Below are 19,139 nucleotides of genomic sequence, written 5' to 3' on the forward strand. Positions count from 1 at the left end.
AGGAAAATATGAAAAAAGAAACCATGTACAAAACGCAGTCAAATCATGACATTGAACGAAAAAGCAATGCAAAGGATCTGGGTGTACTCATGTCGGAAGACCTTACCTCTAAAGAACACAATAAAGCAATCATCACAACTCCAAGAAAAATGACAGGTTGGATAGCAAGAAATTTTCAGACTAGAGATGCTATACCAATGATGATACTCTTCAAAATGCTAGTGCTCTCTAGAGTGGCATATTGTTGCTCAATGACAGTTCTTTTCAAAGGTGGAGAAATTGCTGACCTGGAGAACATCCAGAGATTCTTTACTGCTAGAATCCACTCGGTAAAACATCTGAACTATTGGGACCGACTAAAATGCCTATACAGTGGGGCCTCGACTTACGATGGTAATCCGTTCCCAGAGACGGATCGTAAGTCGAAATATCGTAAGTCAAAGCGATTTTCCCATGAGAAATAAAGGGAATTGAATTAATCCGTTCCCCACCCTCTAAAATAGTAACTTACAAATACATTTTATACTGAATACAATGTTTTTTTTCTAACTACAATACAGTACATATGTTTATCTTACCTTTATGGAGGGCTCTTGATGGCGTATGGAAGATGGTGATGAGGGGGGAGGAGAGGAGTTGTTACATGTACTGTTTGGAAGGGAGTCCTCTTCCATTATCACATCAGGCAGTGATGTTTTCTTTGGGGTACTCTCTCCTACATTTTGCCTGAATACCACTAGGACCTGGTTGTGGTTCACTGCTTGTTTGTCTCACTACAAATTTGTCAAGAGACACTTGTTTTTCCCTTTGTTTTAACATTTGTCTGTAGTGATGCATCACAGTGTCATTGAATAGGTTAAGGCAATGGCTTACTGCAGCTTGATTTGGGCAAGTTGTTTCAGCAAAGGTTTGCAATTCTTCCCATGCTGCACACATTTTCTTAATTGTTGAGGAAGGGACATTCTGTACTGACAAATCCTCTCCTGAAGAAATTTCCTCAGTTGCCTCTTCTTGCTGCTCCTTTTGAAGGGTTTGGAGTTCTTTGGTGGTCAGTTCTTCGTTGTGTTCTTCCACCAACTCCTCCACATCAGCACCATCCAACTCCAAACCCAATTGCCGTCCCAGAGAAACAATTTCCTCAATGAGAGGCACTTCAAGTTCAGGCTCAAACCCATCAAAGTCTCGTTCTGCAACACATGCAGGCCACTGTTTTCTCCAGTCAGAGAGCATGGTTCTTACAGTCACTTCTTGCCAGGCTTTGTCAACAAGTTTTAAAGCACTATAAATGTTAAAATGGTTTTTCCAGAACTCTTTGAGGGTGAGGTTTGTGGCATCCGTCACTTCGACACATCTCCAGAAAAGTGCACTTTCATAAAGTTTCTTAAAATTGGCAATGATTTTCTGGTCCATAGGCTGAAGTAGAGGAGTGGTGTTGGGAGTAAGGAACTTTATTGTAACAAAACTAAATTCCTCCATCAATGAATCCTCCAAGCCTGGAGGATGGGCAGGAGCATTGTCGAGGAGAAGCAGGGCCTTGAGTGGCAAACTGTTCTCCTGCAAATATTTTTTTATGGCAGGAGAACTTCCTCTTTACTACTCCTCCTCCTCCTCCCCCCCCCCAAAAAAAAAGTAATTTCCTGCAGATCATATTTTCTTTACATTGGAATAACAAATTTGCCTAGTGAACACAGCCCTTTGAGAATGGGAAAATTAGGTTATGAACGATAGCTCCTTTAATGTGGGACTGAACATGTTTTTAATGACAACATTAGATGAAAGTTGGTCCATCCTGGACCATTATGAAGTCGATTGTGTCACAATCGACTTCATAATGGTCCAGGATGGACTGACATATCGTCGTCTCTTCATCTTTTAGCGTGTGGTTTGGTCATCGTATCTTCACCCAAGTTATTGTGACTCATCGTCTGCAGGCTTTGTATATATTAATCCAATTACATATATTTGTTAATTCTAATTAAAAAAAGAAATGATGTATGCATAATTAGTTATAAATAAATGTCTTGCACAAAGAAATCATAATAATGTATCTGAGAAAATATTGAGGCCATGTGATAGGATCGATCCCCCTCACATTACATCAGTATTTGACGTGACTAAAAACACATACTGTATTAGTGAAGATTAAAGTTCATGGAAACAGCAACTGAGACTTACCATGAGCAATGAGATGAAAACGCTCTTAGCCTGCTAATAGGAGTTAGCTGTTGTCTGTTCCTTTGCCAACCTGTGTACAGCTAGTGGGTAAGGCTTATCGTGAGCTGTGGGATGAGAAAGTACTCAACCTGCTAACAGAAGTCAGCTGTCATCTGTTCTTGTACCTATCTGTGTAAAACAAAGCTCATATTAAAATGTTTACATTCTCCCTAGTGCTGCCCAACTTCGCCCAACGTGTGGACGTGACTTTGGAAGCTTTAGGCAACACAACAGATAAAGAGGTGGATGAAAATGAGTTCATAGATGCATCACACCTGGTGTACGATGGGGTGAGAGACATCCGCATGGCTGTGCTGATGAACAAAACTGCTGATGAGGTTGATATGGATGATGATCTTGTCGACCACTACAACACTCTTGATGATCTGACGTCATGTAAGTTTCATTAATTTTTATATTTACAAGTATTGTATTTTATGCAATTTTCATTGTTATTTTATTATACATGAAAATGTCCATTGAAAACTGGCAGTTGTACAAGCATATGATGAAAATTAGCAATTGTACAGCCATATGATGAAAACTGATAAATATACGTGCATATGTTCTTCCAACCAGCTAGTTATTCTATTTGCAAGAGAGAACTTTCTAATATTTTTTGGCACCTTTGTTTCCTTAGCCTGAAGCTATGGCCTCTTGTTCTTTAAGTTGAAGGTTCGGGAATTCATCTTTGTCAATTCCAGTTACTGTACTGTTTTGTATATACAGTAGTGATCATATTGTCTCTTTTTTTCTGTCTATTTTCTAGCTTTAACACCTCTATCCTCTCCCCGCAGCTCTTGTTTTTCAGTTCGGGAGCCATTTAGTAGCATGTCTGTGGGATGTGTTCTACATCCAAGCAGTTCTCTCTTTTGGCTCCATTCCATTGCCCTGGGGTGGGCATTTGTTTTTTAGTGATTTGTGAGGTAGGAACTCCTATTGAAGGAATAGGGACTCCTATTGAAGGAATATATTAGTGTGATTAACATTGAATTTGGACTTCTTGCCAGTAAAGTAGCCAGTTCTGCACATGCGCAGTACATTGTCATAGTATGAAAATATCCTCCCCAAAAAAGTGGAAACATCAAGGAAAATACTTTTCTCAAGTACATTCAGTGATTGAAAATACATATAAACAGCAGTGGTAAATATAGAAAACCATTCTGGAACTCTATAACACATAGAAATTAATAATTTGGAGATACAAGTTTGTATGAAATAGTTAGAACACGGGAGATGCACAGAGAAATGCACCAGGACTTGTTCACTCAGTCGGCGGCAACGCTGGAGATCGGTCGACGTCAGTGTGGTGCTTGGGTGGTCTCCTACACTTACGATAAGTGCATAGGAAAAACTCATGTTAGCAGTGCATAAATATTTTTTAGTTTAGGAGTAGGGGTTATACAGAGGAGCCTTGATTAACAAATTTAATCCGTTCCGGCACCAAGCCTGTCATGTGAAACGCTCGTCTTGCGAAACAAATTTCCCCCATTTAATAATACTGTAATGGAAATAAAATTAATCCTTTCCATCCCCAAAAAAACATAAATATGAAATTTTATAAAGAAATTATAATAATGTACATGTAATTATTATAAATGTTTTGTTTTACTGTTTTCAATTGTACTTTACCTTATGAAGAGTCATTGCTGGTTGAGGGATATGATGGGAAGGTGGGGAGCAGGAAAGAGGGTTAGGGTGTGGAAGGAGAATCCAAACCATACACTAGAAATTGAAGAGATGACATTTCAGGTCCATCCTGGACAATTGTCAAATCGATTGTGATGAGACGAAGGAACCAAGGGAAATAAATAGGCAAGAGAGAGAGGTGAGGAGATGGAAATTTTAGAGGAAGAATAGAGTAAGGCAAAAGGTACAGAAGGTAAGGTGTAATAAAGGATGTAATAATAATAGGAATAAGAAAGGGATTGTAAGAGAAAACGAGGGAAAGGTAAGAAAGATAAAAGGAAGGGTAAGCTTGTGTTAGGTCCCGTTAGAAAGTTTAGAACATTTGAGTATATACTGTGAGAGGGAAGAGTCAACAGCAACAAAGCCAGGACTCGGGTTCATGTTAGGTATGTTGTGTATCAGAGCCGATTCGACAAGACGGCGTCTGTGTAGAGTAGAGGCAGGAAAGATTATTTTGGAGGAAAACTAATCAAAAGGATGATTAGAATCCCTAACATGACAGAAGAGAGCATTGTTTGTGTCTGCAGATTTAACACTTCTTTTGTGTTCCTTAAGTCTGTCATTAAGTGTATGGCCAGTTTCACCAAAGTATTGGAGAGGACAAGACGAATAGGAAATAGAGTAGACACCAGCAGCATTAGAAGCAGGAAGAGCATTGTGAACTAGATTGCTATGAAGAGTTAGTTTGCCAAAAAGCGAGCTTTATGTCAAGTGGATGAAAAGTATTGGTAAAAGTTTAGAGTTCAGATATGAAGGGAAGGCATAGCACAGTGCTACTAGTGTTGGAAGCAGGTTTAGGATGAAAAAAATTACATTTAGCTTGAGAATAGGCACAGTTGATAAAATGTAAAGAGTAACCAAGGTGAGAGAAAGATGTGTAGATAAAGGAAATTTTAGAATCAAGAAACTGTGGATCACTGATGCGTAAAGCACGGAGGAAGCGAGAGACGAGGACACTTTTCTTAACAGAAGGAGAATGGTAGGAAAAGAAGTGAATGTATATGCCACTATGCATGGGTTTGCGGTAGACTGAGAGAGAGAACTCCGGACACAGAGCTGTGAACATGAACGTCAAGAGAAGGAAGGCAGGAATTAGATTCCCATTCAACTTTGAAATGGATGGCAGGAGCCAAATTGTTAAAAGAGGAGAGGAAAGGCTGGAAAAGACTAAGGTCATGAGGCCATAAAGCAAAAATGTTATCAACATAGCGAAGCCAGAGAGAGAGGGACGAATGTCAATAGAAGGAAGAAGAACAGTTTCGAAGTATTCCATGTAGAGATTGGCAAGAACAGGGAAGACAGGGGAACCCATAGTGACACCGAAAGTTTGAGAGAAGTATTTATCGTTGAAAGAGAATGAGTTAGTCAACACAAAGCACGCTGGACTTGTGATCCTGTGTTCGATCCCAGGCGCCGGCGAGAAACAATGGGCAGAGTTTCTTTCACCCTATGCCCCTGTTACCTAGCAGTAAAATAGGTACCTGGGTGTTAGTCAGCTGTCACGGGCTGCTTCCTAGGGGCGGAGGCCTGGTCGAGGACCGGGCCGCGGGGACACTAAAAAAGCCCCGAAATCATCTCAAGATAACCTCAAGATGTGTTTGAGGAAAACGTCAGTGGGAAGCGGGAGAGGAAGGCCCTCAGTCACCTTCTGTCTAAGGAAAGAGAGAACGTCATCAAGGGGAACATTAGTAAGCAGAGAGTCAACATCAAGACTATGCATCTTACAGGATGCATAGTCTGCTGCAGGCGCAGTCTTTTTATAAAGTACTGAGAGTGACGAAGGTGGGCAGGAGAAATAGTGCCAAGGTAAGGCATCAGAGTTTTAACTAGCCAGGAGGCAAGAGGATAGCCAACAGAGCCCTTAAAGAAATGATAGGACGAAGAACAACACCAGGTTTATAAGTCTTAGGTAGACCATATCTTTATCCTTTATTATACCTTACCTTCCGTACCTTTTGCCTTGCTCTTTTCTTCCTCTAAGATTTCCATCTCCTCACCTCTCTCTTGTCTATTTATTGCCCTTGCTTCCTTCATCTCATCCATGGGAGACATCTCCCGTCCACGAGGTTAACCATAGCCCGTGCTACTGGAACTTATTGTTCTGAGTAGCGATTCTTAAACAACAACAACTTCGTCTCATCACAATCGACTTGATAATGGTCCAGGACGGACCAAAATGTCGTCATCTCTTCAATTTCTAGTGTGTGATTTGGTCAACATTTTTCAGCCAAGTTATTGTGACCCTTCATCTGCATAATGAAAATCCACCGCTGAGTCAGGCAATTTCCTTCTTCAAATGTACAGTAAATGTGTCTTTCTTCCTCTTGACAACATTATCTTTAGCAAGCAGCTGCTTTGGCGACATTATGGGTAACAAATTGTAGTCACAAAACCCCCAAAAATCCAGCGTTGAATATAATGAAATGCCATTTTCTGGGTGAGACCCAGAGGCTCCCCAGAGCTATTCAGACTGATATGCTAATGTCAGACTTTGGCATCAGTCATGTGTATGGCGTTCTTTGGGCCTACCGGGGACCACAACCAGAACCTGGCCCCCCCCCCCTCAGAGACGAAAGGGGAGCAATGGCCTATAGACGGCTCTTGTGTTTGGAAGCATTCTACGTATGCCATCGACCGGATCAAGCACCCAGAAAGGTAAGCATCCCAAAACAAACCCCTATTCTGGTGAAAATATTGCCGAACAAGTGGATAGAACTCCCCAAACAAAAACGGGCAAACTAGTGTGACGTCACCTGTTGCCGCACCACTGTCTGAGCAGCTCCCCCCTCCCCGGGAGGATGAAAGGGGAGCCCCAGACCTACCGCACCAGCGATCCACACCCCAGTTCTGAGGCTGGATGTCAAAACACGCTGACTGGAGGGAGGGAGGGATGTCGTGGAGCCTCCCGGTCTCACCCAGAAAACAGTGTTTCATTACATTCAACGCTGGTTTTCTGGGGGGGAGCCCCTACGGCCCCCAGAGCTAACTGCCCACAGAGAAAAAAAAGAGCGACTTACCTGGGAGGCGGTTGACACCCCTGCGCCGGAGGAGAGCATGAAGCTCACCAACCTGACCTCCAGAGGCCCTCCAATGCCAACAGAAAAAGAGCCTTAGAGAAACAATCCTGAACTGAAGGGGCCACAACAAACTGAGGAGAAGAAAGATAAGAGAGCACTCTGTTCAATGACCAGGATGTCTCAGGCGGCGCATGAGCAGGCCGGAGGTGAAACAATGCCCGAGACAGCTTGCAAAACGGCGCAGACATAACATCAATACTGAAAGCAAGCTGAAGCCGCTCCGCCAGTGTCGCACGATACGAGGCGACAGTGTTAGACATAAGGAGACAGTTCTGGAACAACCAAGAGAGATAGGACAACACCACCCTAACCGAAAGCGAAGTACAACGACGAAGACGTGAGAAGAACCGGAAGGACCGCCAGGAAACTTCACACTGCTGCCGAGACGAAGCCCGCAGGTGGGACACTAACAAGAAAGCCACCTGATCACCATAGAGATGATGATAAACTTGAGTCAAAAATACCATACGCGAAGAGACAGACAACGTCCTCCCAGCAAGCATAAGAAATATTGCCGGAACAACCGTGGACATTTTCAAGAGGAAACTAGATTTATTCCTCCAAGGAGTGCCGGACCAACCGGGCTGTGGTGGGTATGTGGGCCTGCGGGCCGCTCCAAGCAACAGCCTGGTGGACCAAACTCTCACAAGTCGAGCCTGGCCTCGGGCCGGGCTTGGGGAGTAGAAGAACTCCCAGAACCCCATCAACCAGGTATCAACCAGAGGTGGAGCCGCAGGAAAACCTCCGGGTTCAGACACTGAGCAAGCAGCGCCTGAAACCACGACTGGGCCAGCCACCATGGGGCCAAGTGAACAACTCTTCCCTGATAAGTCTCCAAGCGAGTCAGGATGCGGAGCAACAGCGGAACCGGGGCAAAGAGGTAAAGATACCTCTGCCTCGACTAGTCCTGCTGGAAGGCATTGACCCCAATGGCCTCGCAGTTGGAGAAGACGCCGCGACCGAGCTGACGCGAAGAGGTCCACCTTGCGGCGTCCGAACGTCTGGCAAAGCCAACGGAAGGAGTCGGCGTCGACCATCTATTCCGTGGAGAGGGGAACGAAACGAGACAGGCCATTGGCCAAGACGTTAGACACTCCCCGCATATGAACTGCCAGGAGAGCCAAACCCCGAGAACTCTGCAGACGAGTCACCCGAAGCGACCAGCGGCAAAGAGCCAAGTACCGCATCGAACCACCGGGGAGCATGCCAATAAGCATCTCGGAGGTCCAGGGACACCATCCAAGCGCCCGGCTCCAACAGGAGCGGAAGCTGTGACAGCGTAGTCATCCGAAAGGAGGGGAAATGAACCCAGGGGTTCAGATAGGACAAGTCCAGAATGAACCACAGGTCCGTGCAGTCCCGTTTCGGGACCGGAAACAGATGGGAAACCCATCTGAGGGACGTCGTCGTTTAGACCACGCCCGAGCAAACCCACTCCAAGATGACCTGACAGAGCGCAGGGAAAGAGGCCTGCCCCGCCAGGCCCGAACTCCCTGAAGGGGGGTGGGGGCAACGCAAAGCCACCGGAGGCCGCGCAAAACGATCTGAAACGCCCACGAATCGTGGGACCAGGCTTGAGTGAACAGCACAAGCCTCCCCCCATCGCCCCATCAATGGGGCGAACCGCGAAAAGGCTGGCGCCCCTTACAAGACCCAGAACCTCACACAGAGCGAACACCGTCCCGACCGGATGAAGGCGGGTCCGAAGGAGGAGCTGAACCCGAACCCAACACTAGTGACCTACCACGACAAGAGGAACCCCGAGCCTTGGCATGACTTTTGGGAAGGCCCACCACGGGACCCCTAGAGAACCAGCAAGTCCGACATAGGATGGCAAGAAGCCGAAGCAGCCTGAATATACTGCGCAACGGCTGAAGCCTCAAACAGGAGAGGACAAAAGGGCGAAGACATCCTAAGAGCCAAGGCCCAAACGGATTCCACAGAAGAGGCAAGCACCGCCTGCTGACATGCGAGCCAGGAAGCATAAAACAGCGTAACCATATCCCGCAAGATCGGCGCAAAAAGCTTCAGCAAGGCAGCCAACGAGCGAGCCGCCAAGGCCAATGCGCCAGAACCAGGAACAGCCCCAAGCGCCCCCACAACTTCTGTGAGCCAGTCCGAAGACAGCTCGAGGAGGGAAAAGAAACGCAAGGCCGAAGCCAAAAGGCCCCGGGCACGCAAGTCTTCAGCCACCAGCGCCGCTGAAAGGGAGGGAACCTGCACATGGAGCTGAATGACACCAACATCCCGGGGAAGGGCAGGAGCCAATAAGCACTCATTGAGGTGCTCTAGGTCACCCCCCAGGAAAACCTGCAGCACTGTCGAAGCCTCCCGCCACTCAAGCATGCGGGAACAACAGAAGGAGTGCCAGGCCTCCAAGATAAAGACAGGACTGTCCGCCAGCCAGGACGACTCCGGAACCTCGTAACGGAGCCAGAAAGGGAACGAAGTCCCAAACCTGAAAGCTGAGGGATCCATTGCCGACGCTTAATCCGGGTCACGCAGGAGGTTTGCCGCAAGGGCTGCCCGCACTGCAGCAGGCTGGATGCGATAAGCCGAAAACTTCCGGAAAGACGGAACCGAAGCACCCGGGGGAACACGGAACCAAACCAGGGAAGGGGCAGACACCAAATCCAACTCGTACGCAGAGGGGGAAAAGAAAACCCCACTCCTTGTAACAGTAAGCCCCGCTCAGAGGGCAGAAAAACCCAGGCAGGGTCCAGCGGGGCTAAAGGCTTCCCATGTCAGCCCCTCTCCAGCCCCAAGGTCCTCCTCCACTGGACCCGGGGCCCAAGTCCTCCCCCCCAAGTCCTCCCCCCCCCCGACCTCACCAGACAAGGCCAGCGCAGCCGTAGAAGCCGGACAGAAGGGGGCCCACTGATCAGACCCAGAGGCTTCGGCCGGGGGAGTAAACTCGAATGCCTCCATCGCCACACCGGAAGGGGCATCCCCCGAGGCTGCCCGAGTCTCGAGACCAACTAACCCCTGCTCCGACTCCAAAACCCTCAGAAGTTTGGGGCCGGAAGCAGGGGAGGGGGACCAGAATGAGGGGAAGGATGAGGAGGTGCGAACTGAACCAGGGTCAAGACGACCCCCCACTCCCAAGTCCGGGTCCCTATAAGCAAATCGTGGCAGCTGCGGGGCATCCGGGTGAGCAACCAATGGAGCGCGTTGCAACAAACGAAACTTAGAACGCAACGTCTGCGCAGCCTAAACCCGAAGATCATCATTCGCAGATTGGATAAATTGGGTCACAAGAAAGCAGCAAAACTTGCAGGACTCAGGGTCGAAAGTGTCACCGATCCAACAGGCAGCATGACGGAGGCAAAAACCATAAGGTCACTCTGAGACAAGGGCACTGAACAACCCTCAAACTCGCATGAAGCGAGGTGGGGACTCCGGGGTCGCATCCATCGGACCCATGCATTCCCAGGGAAATTCCCAAGGTCCTGAGCGTTTACTATAAGAGGACTCGCGCTCAGGTAAACCCAGGCAGGGTACTGCTAACTGGCGCCCAAAACTACCAAACAAACTGTCTACAGAGCCGGTCGGCCGAGCGGACAGCACACTGGACTTGTGATCCTGTGGTCCTGGGTACGATCCCGGGCACCGGCAAGAAACAATGGGCAGAGTTTCTTTCACCCTATGCCCCTGTTACCTAGCAGTAAAATAGGTACCTGGGTGTTAGTCAGCTGTCACAGGCTGCTTCCTGGGGGTGGAGGCCTGGTCGAGGACCAGGCCGCCGGGACACTAAAGCCCCGAAATCATCTCGAGATAACCTGAAAGCTGAACCCAGGGATGTGTATGCTCATGAGGACCTAGCAGGGGGCTCCACCAAGTATCAGGATGAGGCCAAACACCAGTGGCAAGTAGGGCAGAACCCCCTACCAAGGCAAAAAGAAAAAGAAAAACAAAACCCTGCAAGAGGACAACGTACCCCAAGGAACATAGCCGGCCGCTGTGATTGATGACAACAAGCTGCACAGCACCCTATGCCCCTTACCAGTGCAAAACTGCTTCCTACCGTAAGGTAAACTAGGAAAACAAAACACCCAAGTACACAAAGGGCGGCTGAAAAACCGAGCAGTTAAACAGACCCACAGAGGCAGATCCCACGGAACCTGTGGAAGGTAACCCCAAGCTCCAAGGGCAGTACTTACAGGGCACCTAGGGAAGGGAACCCACCACGCATGCAGCCCGAGTACTGAAGAGTAACTCCTGGCTCTCGCACCCCTGGAGAACAGCTGCCACACACAAGGCACAGCGCCGTAAAAGTCTGGAGCCAGAGCACACAACCGCTGCCTATAGCATCAGCCTCAAGAACTGGGGTGTGGATCGCCAGCGCGATAGGTCTGGGGCTTCCCCTTCCCCTTCCCAGGGAGGGGGGAGCTGCACAGACGGCGGCGCGGCAACGGGTGATGTCACACTAGTTTGCTCGTTTTTGTTTTGGGGAATTCTATCCACTTGTTCGGCTTTTGGTAGCAATATTTTCACCAGAATAGGGGTTTGTTTTGGGATGCTTACCTTTCTGGGTGCCTGACCCGGTCAATGGTAGACATAGAATGCTTCCAACCACACGGGGGCTTCTATAGACCATTGCTCCCCTTGCCTCTCTGAAGGGGCCAGGTTCTGGCTGTGGTCCCTGGTAGGCCCAAAGAACTCCATACACATGACTGATGCCAAAGTCTGACATTAGCGTATCAGCCTGGATAGTTCCGGGGAGCTGTAGGGGCTCCCCCCAGAAAAAAAACAAAGAAAAGCACAATTAATTGTAGAGGGATGCTGGTCTTGCATCCGATACAATAACAACACTGTCGTCGGAAGGCATCGAGAATTTGCGAGAACCCGTGGGAAGGCTAGGAAGTACCATGTTGTTTTCTCGTTAATCGAGTGGAAGCTCGTCAATCGAGACAAATTTTCTGCGAGTAGCTCACTAGTTACCTGAAATGCTCGTAGATGGGGCTGCTTGTCACACAAGGTTCCTCTGTATATTTAAGCTGTGTACATGCTCCCCCTGTAGTAGGCTGTTGATGTGCCTTGTAGTTGCTTTCCCTAGTGTGGAGTATCTCTGAACACGCAGTTGTTCTGTTTTAAATAAATGCAATATCCGTAGTACTAGCAAATGTCTTGTGTTACAAAAACCTCTTGAATTTGTATTGGGAGTGGGGAATATTGTGATTAACATAACTATTTTAAGTTCCCAGTTAAGTGGGACAGTATTTAAAGCCCTTTTCAAGAGAAATCTATGTTTTATGAAATTATCACACTAATGTTAATAGTCCTCTGTAAAGTAACTGTAAATCCCAGAAATAATCCTTGTAGAGTAACTTTGAGCGCATTAAATAAAGCCCATTTGTAAAAAATAGACAAAGATGTGATTATTGTCCCAAACTAGGCTAAGATAACTTGATCTTTATTTCATTATTATTTATTGATCATTCATTTCCTCCTATTATTTCTAAGGAGTAAGGACTTGTTTCGATAGTCTGTAATCTAGGATGCGGCTGAGATGCGCGTGCCCTTGCAGAGCTCTTGTGCATCTGTTTGGCTCAAGTGTTTTCCGTCCTCAGTGGTTTCATTCCCTGACTAAGTGGCCATCAGGATGCTTGCATTTGGAACCTGGACTTTATGTAGATTCTCATGTCTTCTTTTCAGTTTGGCTGCTGCTCCTGGTTCTTCTGAGCTAGGACCGTTTGCTGGCAGATGTTTTTTCCTTGGTGACTTGGCCGTGGTTCCAGCTCTATTTCTGGGTCTTAGTCATTGCCATGTGTGGATTCACTGGTGGGATTTTGGCTTCCCAGTACTGCTCTTCCCTTTCTTCAGGGGTTCCTGGCTTCTGCTGTCCTCTGCCCCTGGAGTGTCTCACTTTAGTTTTCCTTCCTGCTGAGATGGCAACAGGGAGCCACTGAGTGGCCCCAGCCTGAACACCAGCATTGAATGTAATGAGTCCTTATGGGAAGTCCTCAGTTACTTCTATAGTAGCTTCATTGGCAAAGCCCCCAGTGGAACCACCTGGTGATGGGGAAGTGAACTAGCGGATGAATGACCTAACAACTTTGTGTCTTGCTTTCCAATTTGTTTAGTTTCACCCTTGCTATTGTCTGTTTTGTGTGTCTGTACCTTTCTGGTAGCTGGTATCTCAGTGAGGGTGATCATGGATCCCCTGCTCTTTGGGATCTAAAAAGCTAAAACCTAGAGAGCCCCTGAGAGAGGGGCTAGGTTTTAGCCTCTGGTAGGCTTTTAAGGACTTGCAAAGGCCTATAGCAATTTGATATGGGAGGAGTTAACCAGCGGGACTACTAACAGGAAGCCACCAAGGACCCAACATAAAAAGGCATTTATTACATTCAATGCTGGTTTTTTAACATGTTAATTTTTCATTAAAGTTTCTTCCATGTCTGCCTTATTACAAACATTTGTGTTGATTGTTGCAGCGAGTAGTCACACAGGAGACATAAGTGGTCCAGCAGTAGAAGCAAGTGGTCCAACAGTAGAAGCAAGTGGTCCTGCAGTAAATGTCAGTATTGATGAGTACCCGGGTGTGAGAGGCGTCACCACAGCCAGGGACGCCATGAGGAACCTCAGTGAAGAAGACAAGAACAAAATTGCTGCGCAGGTTTGTTGCTTTCTGTTAAGTAATTGTTATTGTTTTAGACAAGGTGTTTACAGTAATGAAGCAAGAAAGGTAGCGACTCCCTCTGGCTGCCTCCCTCCCTGCCACCACCTGGCTGTCTCCCTGCCACCACCTGGTTATATCTTCCCTGCCACCACCTGGCTGCCTCTTTCCCAGCCACCATCTGCCTGCTCTGATGTGATACACTTGCCTCTTATAATCAGTATGTGTTATTTCCATTTTAATAGGTTGAAAACTTCCGCTTGGAGAAGGTGAAGTTTGACCAGGAAGTTGCTAAATGGGATGACACTGGCAATGACGTAATTGCCTTAGCAAAATATATGTGCAGGATCATGATGGAGATGACTGACTTTACAAGGTCAGTGAGCGTCGTAATAGAGGAATATGAATGGCGTTTATAATATTTTAGAAATGTCAATGTCGTGGAAATAATATTAAAGATTAAATACTAATTAAATTTAACACCATAACATTCCCTTCCATTTTATAACACTGTAAAATAATGTTTCACCTATTTTAATTTCAGAGGTCGTGGTCCCCTGAAAACTACCATGGATGTTATTCATGCCGCAAAGAAAATCTCTGAAGCAGGAACCAAGCTGGATAAGCTGTCTAAAGAGATCGCTGATCAGTGTCCAGAGTCAAGAACTAAGGATGACATGCTGGCTTATCTGGACCGTATTGCTCTATATTGCCACCAGATGAACATCACCTCCAAGGTCAAGGCAGATGTGCAAAATATCTCTGGTGAACTCATTGTATCTGGGGTACGTAATAAATATCTCTGGTGAACTGATTGTATCTGGGGTACGTAATAAATATCTCTGGTGAACTCATTGTATCTGGGGTACGTAATAAATATCTCTGGTGAACTCATTGTATCTGGGGTACGTAATAAATATCTCTGGTGAACTCATTGTATCTGGGGTACGTAATAAATATCTCTGGTGAACTCATTGTATCTGGGGTACGTAATAAATATCTCTGGTGAACTCATTGTATCTGGGGTACGTAATAAATATCTCTGGTGAACTCATTGTATCTGGGGTACGTAATAAATATCTCTGGTGAACTCATTGTATCTGGGGTACGTAATAAATATCTCTGGTGAACTCATTGTATCTGGGGTACATAATAAATATCTCTGGTGAACTCATTGTATCTGGGGTACGTAATAAATATCTCTGGTGAACTCATTGTATCTGGGGTACGTAATAAATATCTCTGGTGAACTCATTGTATCTGGGGTACGTAATAAATATCTCTGGTGAACTCATTGTATCTGGGGTACGTAATAAATATCTCGGTGAAGCAGTGAATGTGAGAGGAGGGAGGTGGGTAGTGAATGTGAGAGGAGGGAGGTGAGCAACACAACTTCAAGGAATTCTAAAAGGATGCTATACTTAGGACAAGTGAATATATATTTGATTAGTTAATTCGCCCAAATCTTCAGTACAGAAATATGTACAAGTTATTACTTACCTTTACTGATGACTCCTGTTGGCATATGGAAGACGGTGAGGAAGGGAGGGAGGAGGAGAGGTGTTATGGTTTGGAAGGGGACTCCCCTTCCAAACCATAACATCAGGCAGTGATGACTTTTCTGGGGTACTCTCTGGCACGTTTTGCCTGCATACCACTAAGACCTGCTTGTGACTCATTGCTTGCTTGTCTTACTAAGAATCTGTCTAAAGACACGTGTTTTTCCCTACATTTTAACACTTGTCTGTAGTAAGACATCACATTGTCATTTAAAAGGTCAATGCAATGGCCTGCTACAGCTTTATCTGGGTGAGTTTTTTCAACAAAACTTTGCAGTTTTTCCCATACTCATAGGTATAGCATATTATTCAAAACTGGCGCTTGGTGACGTGGGTACGTAATGGATGCCTGAGGACTCCAGTGATTGTCCGCCATTTTGAAAAAAATTCCCAGCATGCCTCAAAGCCATGGGGACCCTCGGTTCCAAGGAAGCAACCATGTCTGACACATCGTCTACAAGCTATGGTCCAGGAAAATGACTCTTGGAGGAAGAATTCCACACAGAAATCACAATAGCATGATGCATCAAATGAACAAATCCACAAGGGCTGTGACAAGGATTCAAACCTACGTCCAGGAGCATCAGTCGATTAAGGCAGCGTCTGAGATGCTCCCGGACGTAGGTTCAAATCCTTGTCACAGACCTTGTGGATTTGTTCACGCGACATATTGTATGATGATGGAGCGATGGATGATGATGTAGACTACAGTCCAGAAAAAGAATGAACACAGAGGTCTGACACGAGTGAGGGAGAGAATGAGGTGGAAGATGTCGCGATTGCATACAGTACACGTGTCTCACCCGCCTGCCTCGCCGCCCTGGGTCAACACTGCTAGAGTCACCACCACCATGTGTAATTACCTAAGTGTAGTTACAGGATGAGAGCTATGCTCGTGGTGTCCCGTCTACCTAGCACTCTTTGTCATATAATGCTTTAACCCTTAAATGGCGCATGGCTATATACCATTTGACACCCACTGGTGCATACAAAAAAAAAAAAAAACTTCCTAACCTGTTAATTTGTGTTCACTGATCATGGGAAAAATAATAAAAAAAATCGTAAGTGGCATATATTGCCCGCTATAGGGCGGGGAAGTCTGGCAAAAGACAGGCGCTGACTCAGCGTGCGTCCCAGGCGATCTGTTGATCACCAGTTGTCAGGCCAGAGCTGCCACAAAAAGATAATTACCTAATTATTTCAATGTCTCTGATTGATTTTTCGTAGTTTTTTTTGCTGTAATATTATTCAATAGTGTGTAGTAGTGTGATATATTTATATAATAAAATGAGTGAATCAACGCTGTACTCAAAAATATGGTGTGCATATTGTTGATTCAATTATGTTCATCAAACAGTGAACAAATACTTTGTCGGTTATTACACTATATACACAGGTTATATATAAGTATCTGCATGTTTTGTTCACCATAACGAACCACTAAGTTGCTATTATGAGTCAAAAAGTAACGAGGCGTGACCGCCATGTACCAGCCAGCCACTCACGCCCTCCCTCAAGTCATTTGACTCGCCCACATTCTCCTCCCATAATACTGTTTTTGCTTTTATTCACTATATACAGACGCTATATATAAGTATCTACATTTGTGTTCACCATAACGAACCACTAAGTTGGTATGCTGAGTGGCAGTGGCAGCCCGCCACTGGCTGCCACTCCCTCCCTCCCTCACCTCACCTCACCTGACTTGCCACCATTCTCCACCCACCATACTGTTTTTGCTTTTATATACAGACGTTATATATAAGTATTTACATGTTTTGTTCACCATAACTGTACATCTAAGCTTGTATGGTGAGTAAAGGCACAAAGACCTAGGACCTCACACAGTCAGCTGATGGCTGCCGCCCTCAAGGCCAGACGCACTAATATGTCTCCTCCAACAATACTGTTTGTGGTGTTATTACGCTATATACACACATTATAAATATCTACCTGTTTTATTCACTATACTTGTACAAGTAAACTGGTATGGTGCCCAAAGACCATCGTGGTAACCAGTAAACATGATAAATCGTGCAGACAATGCCACTGCCCTCACCAAAATGGCGGCTCCCAACCTACTCCTCTTGCTGTTTATACCCTCTATACACACGTTATATATAAGTATCTACATTTGTGTTCACCATAACGAACCACTAAGCTGGTATGGTGAGTGCAGTCAATAAAAGGTGGCCACACACAGTCAGAAGACATCGCCACCACCCTCCCTCCCACAGCATTACTCCTCCCTCCATGGCGCACAGCGTTAAATATCACCACAATCTTGCTATTATCAGAACCCTGGTCAGTTTTATCACAGTCTGGGGTCTTCTGTAATAATATCATTGCTACATAATAGCATTAACAAGTATATTATGGCATTTTTAGGCGATGCTGTGGTCACAAGCTGAACAGCAGTGCTGTGAGCTCATGCTGCGTGCATCAGGCTTAGTAGCTCACTCAATACTTAGGCCCCTAACACCTGGGAATTTGGCCCACGATTTTTTTTTAAAATGGCGTCTGTTTACAAGAGCCCTGATGAAGGTGTGGTGAACCCTGTGTATCCGCGGGCTGTTTAAATCTTACCTAGTACTCCAAAGCATCACATGATGCGATGCGCAATTTAAGGGTTAAACAATTAGGCGGGTTGTATTCCAGGAAATATTAGGATTGAGGACTTGCCCGAAATGCTATGCATGTTAGTGGCTGTACATGAATGAAAGAACTCTTGTGTATATATAAATAAATAAATACATAAATTAATAAATAAATAAATGTAGGTTCAAGTAATTTTATTATATACAGGACTGTAATTTTCAACTGTATTACAATCTAATTATGCTATTTTACTTGTACTGTATAGTATTATTTTCTTCCCTCAATATAGATTTTCCCTCTTTTTCAGTTGGATTCTGCCACATCATTAATTCAAGCAGCCAAGAATCTGATGAATGCTGTGGTGTTGACAGTGAAGTGTTCGTATGTAGCTTCAACCAAGTATACCCGCCAGGGAACCATTGCTGTGAGTAACGTTTCTTATTATTTTGTATTATATTTTTATTTTATTTTATTTTTTAGAAAAAAAAAATTTTGGTCAGTTTTGGCCAATTGGCTAAAAACTTTGGCCAAATGCCAAATGAGGCATTTGGCCTCATTCCCAAATGAGGCCTTGGGAATATGACCTAATTTAAAATATTTTCTTCAAATTTCGTCTCTGTTAATGTAACAATATCTGGGACTTTGAGCTGAATTATATCCTTTAACTCCAATATTTTCGATCTCGCTCCATCTATGTTGGTGTATACTATTTTCAGGAACATGTTCCCCTTCTCTTTATTCTTTACACCCCCCTTCCTTTAATAATTTTGTTGCTTTGTCTTTATGTACCATTTCACAAGCTTTAGATACTATTTACTACAGTAACCAGTTCTTTTCTAATTGCTTGCCTAAGATCCGCTTCTTGTTTGTCATTTCTGGTTTTGACTTCCAAATACACTTCCTTGATTGTCTTTCTCTTTTGCAACTTGCGCATACGTCTCTCTTATTTCTTCTTTATACTTTTCTAGTATACTAATCTTGATCTTGTATAAAAAAAAAACTAAAATTTTACACAACATTGTGCTAACTTTGGATTTATATAAACAAGTAAATATATATTGCCTATGTTTATAGGGCTGGAATCATAAATAAGATCTACATTCCTACATTGTATTTATTGGGCTGTAACTATGAGAATGTGGTTTTTCACAGCATAACCCTTATTTGAGGCATGAGGAAGTTGGCAATGTATGAGCAGCATATGAGTGATACCTAGTAGATGTAAGATAGAGAGGCAGGGCATTAGAGAAGCTTAACCCTTAGGCCACGATGGTCCTTTTGACCTTCAACACCCACAGGCACAACAACAACAAAAATTCAAAAAATTCTTTCATCTTATAAAAGTGTTCATTTGTGTTCCCTGATCATGTGAAAAAAAAAATCGTA

General features: G+C 45.1%; 1 protein-coding gene across 1 annotated transcript in view; it reads left to right on the top strand.

The window, feature by feature from the left end:
* The window catches only part of LOC123758458 (catenin alpha), a 63,266-nt gene that overhangs the window by 32,790 nt on the left and 11,337 nt on the right, over positions 1 to 19,139 (top strand). The window contains exons 13-17 of the mRNA XM_069322714.1: positions 2,389 to 2,610; positions 13,415 to 13,596; positions 13,842 to 13,972; positions 14,141 to 14,381; positions 18,061 to 18,177. Coding sequence (XP_069178815.1) covers positions 2,389 to 2,610; positions 13,415 to 13,596; positions 13,842 to 13,972; positions 14,141 to 14,381; positions 18,061 to 18,177 — 893 coding nt within the window. The remainder of the gene's footprint in view (positions 1 to 2,388; positions 2,611 to 13,414; positions 13,597 to 13,841; positions 13,973 to 14,140; positions 14,382 to 18,060; positions 18,178 to 19,139) is intronic.

This window comes from Procambarus clarkii, chromosome 11 (genome assembly GCF_040958095.1).
Source record: "Procambarus clarkii isolate CNS0578487 chromosome 11, FALCON_Pclarkii_2.0, whole genome shotgun sequence".
In the NCBI taxonomy this organism is placed as follows: Eukaryota; Metazoa; Arthropoda; class Malacostraca; order Decapoda; family Cambaridae; genus Procambarus; species Procambarus clarkii.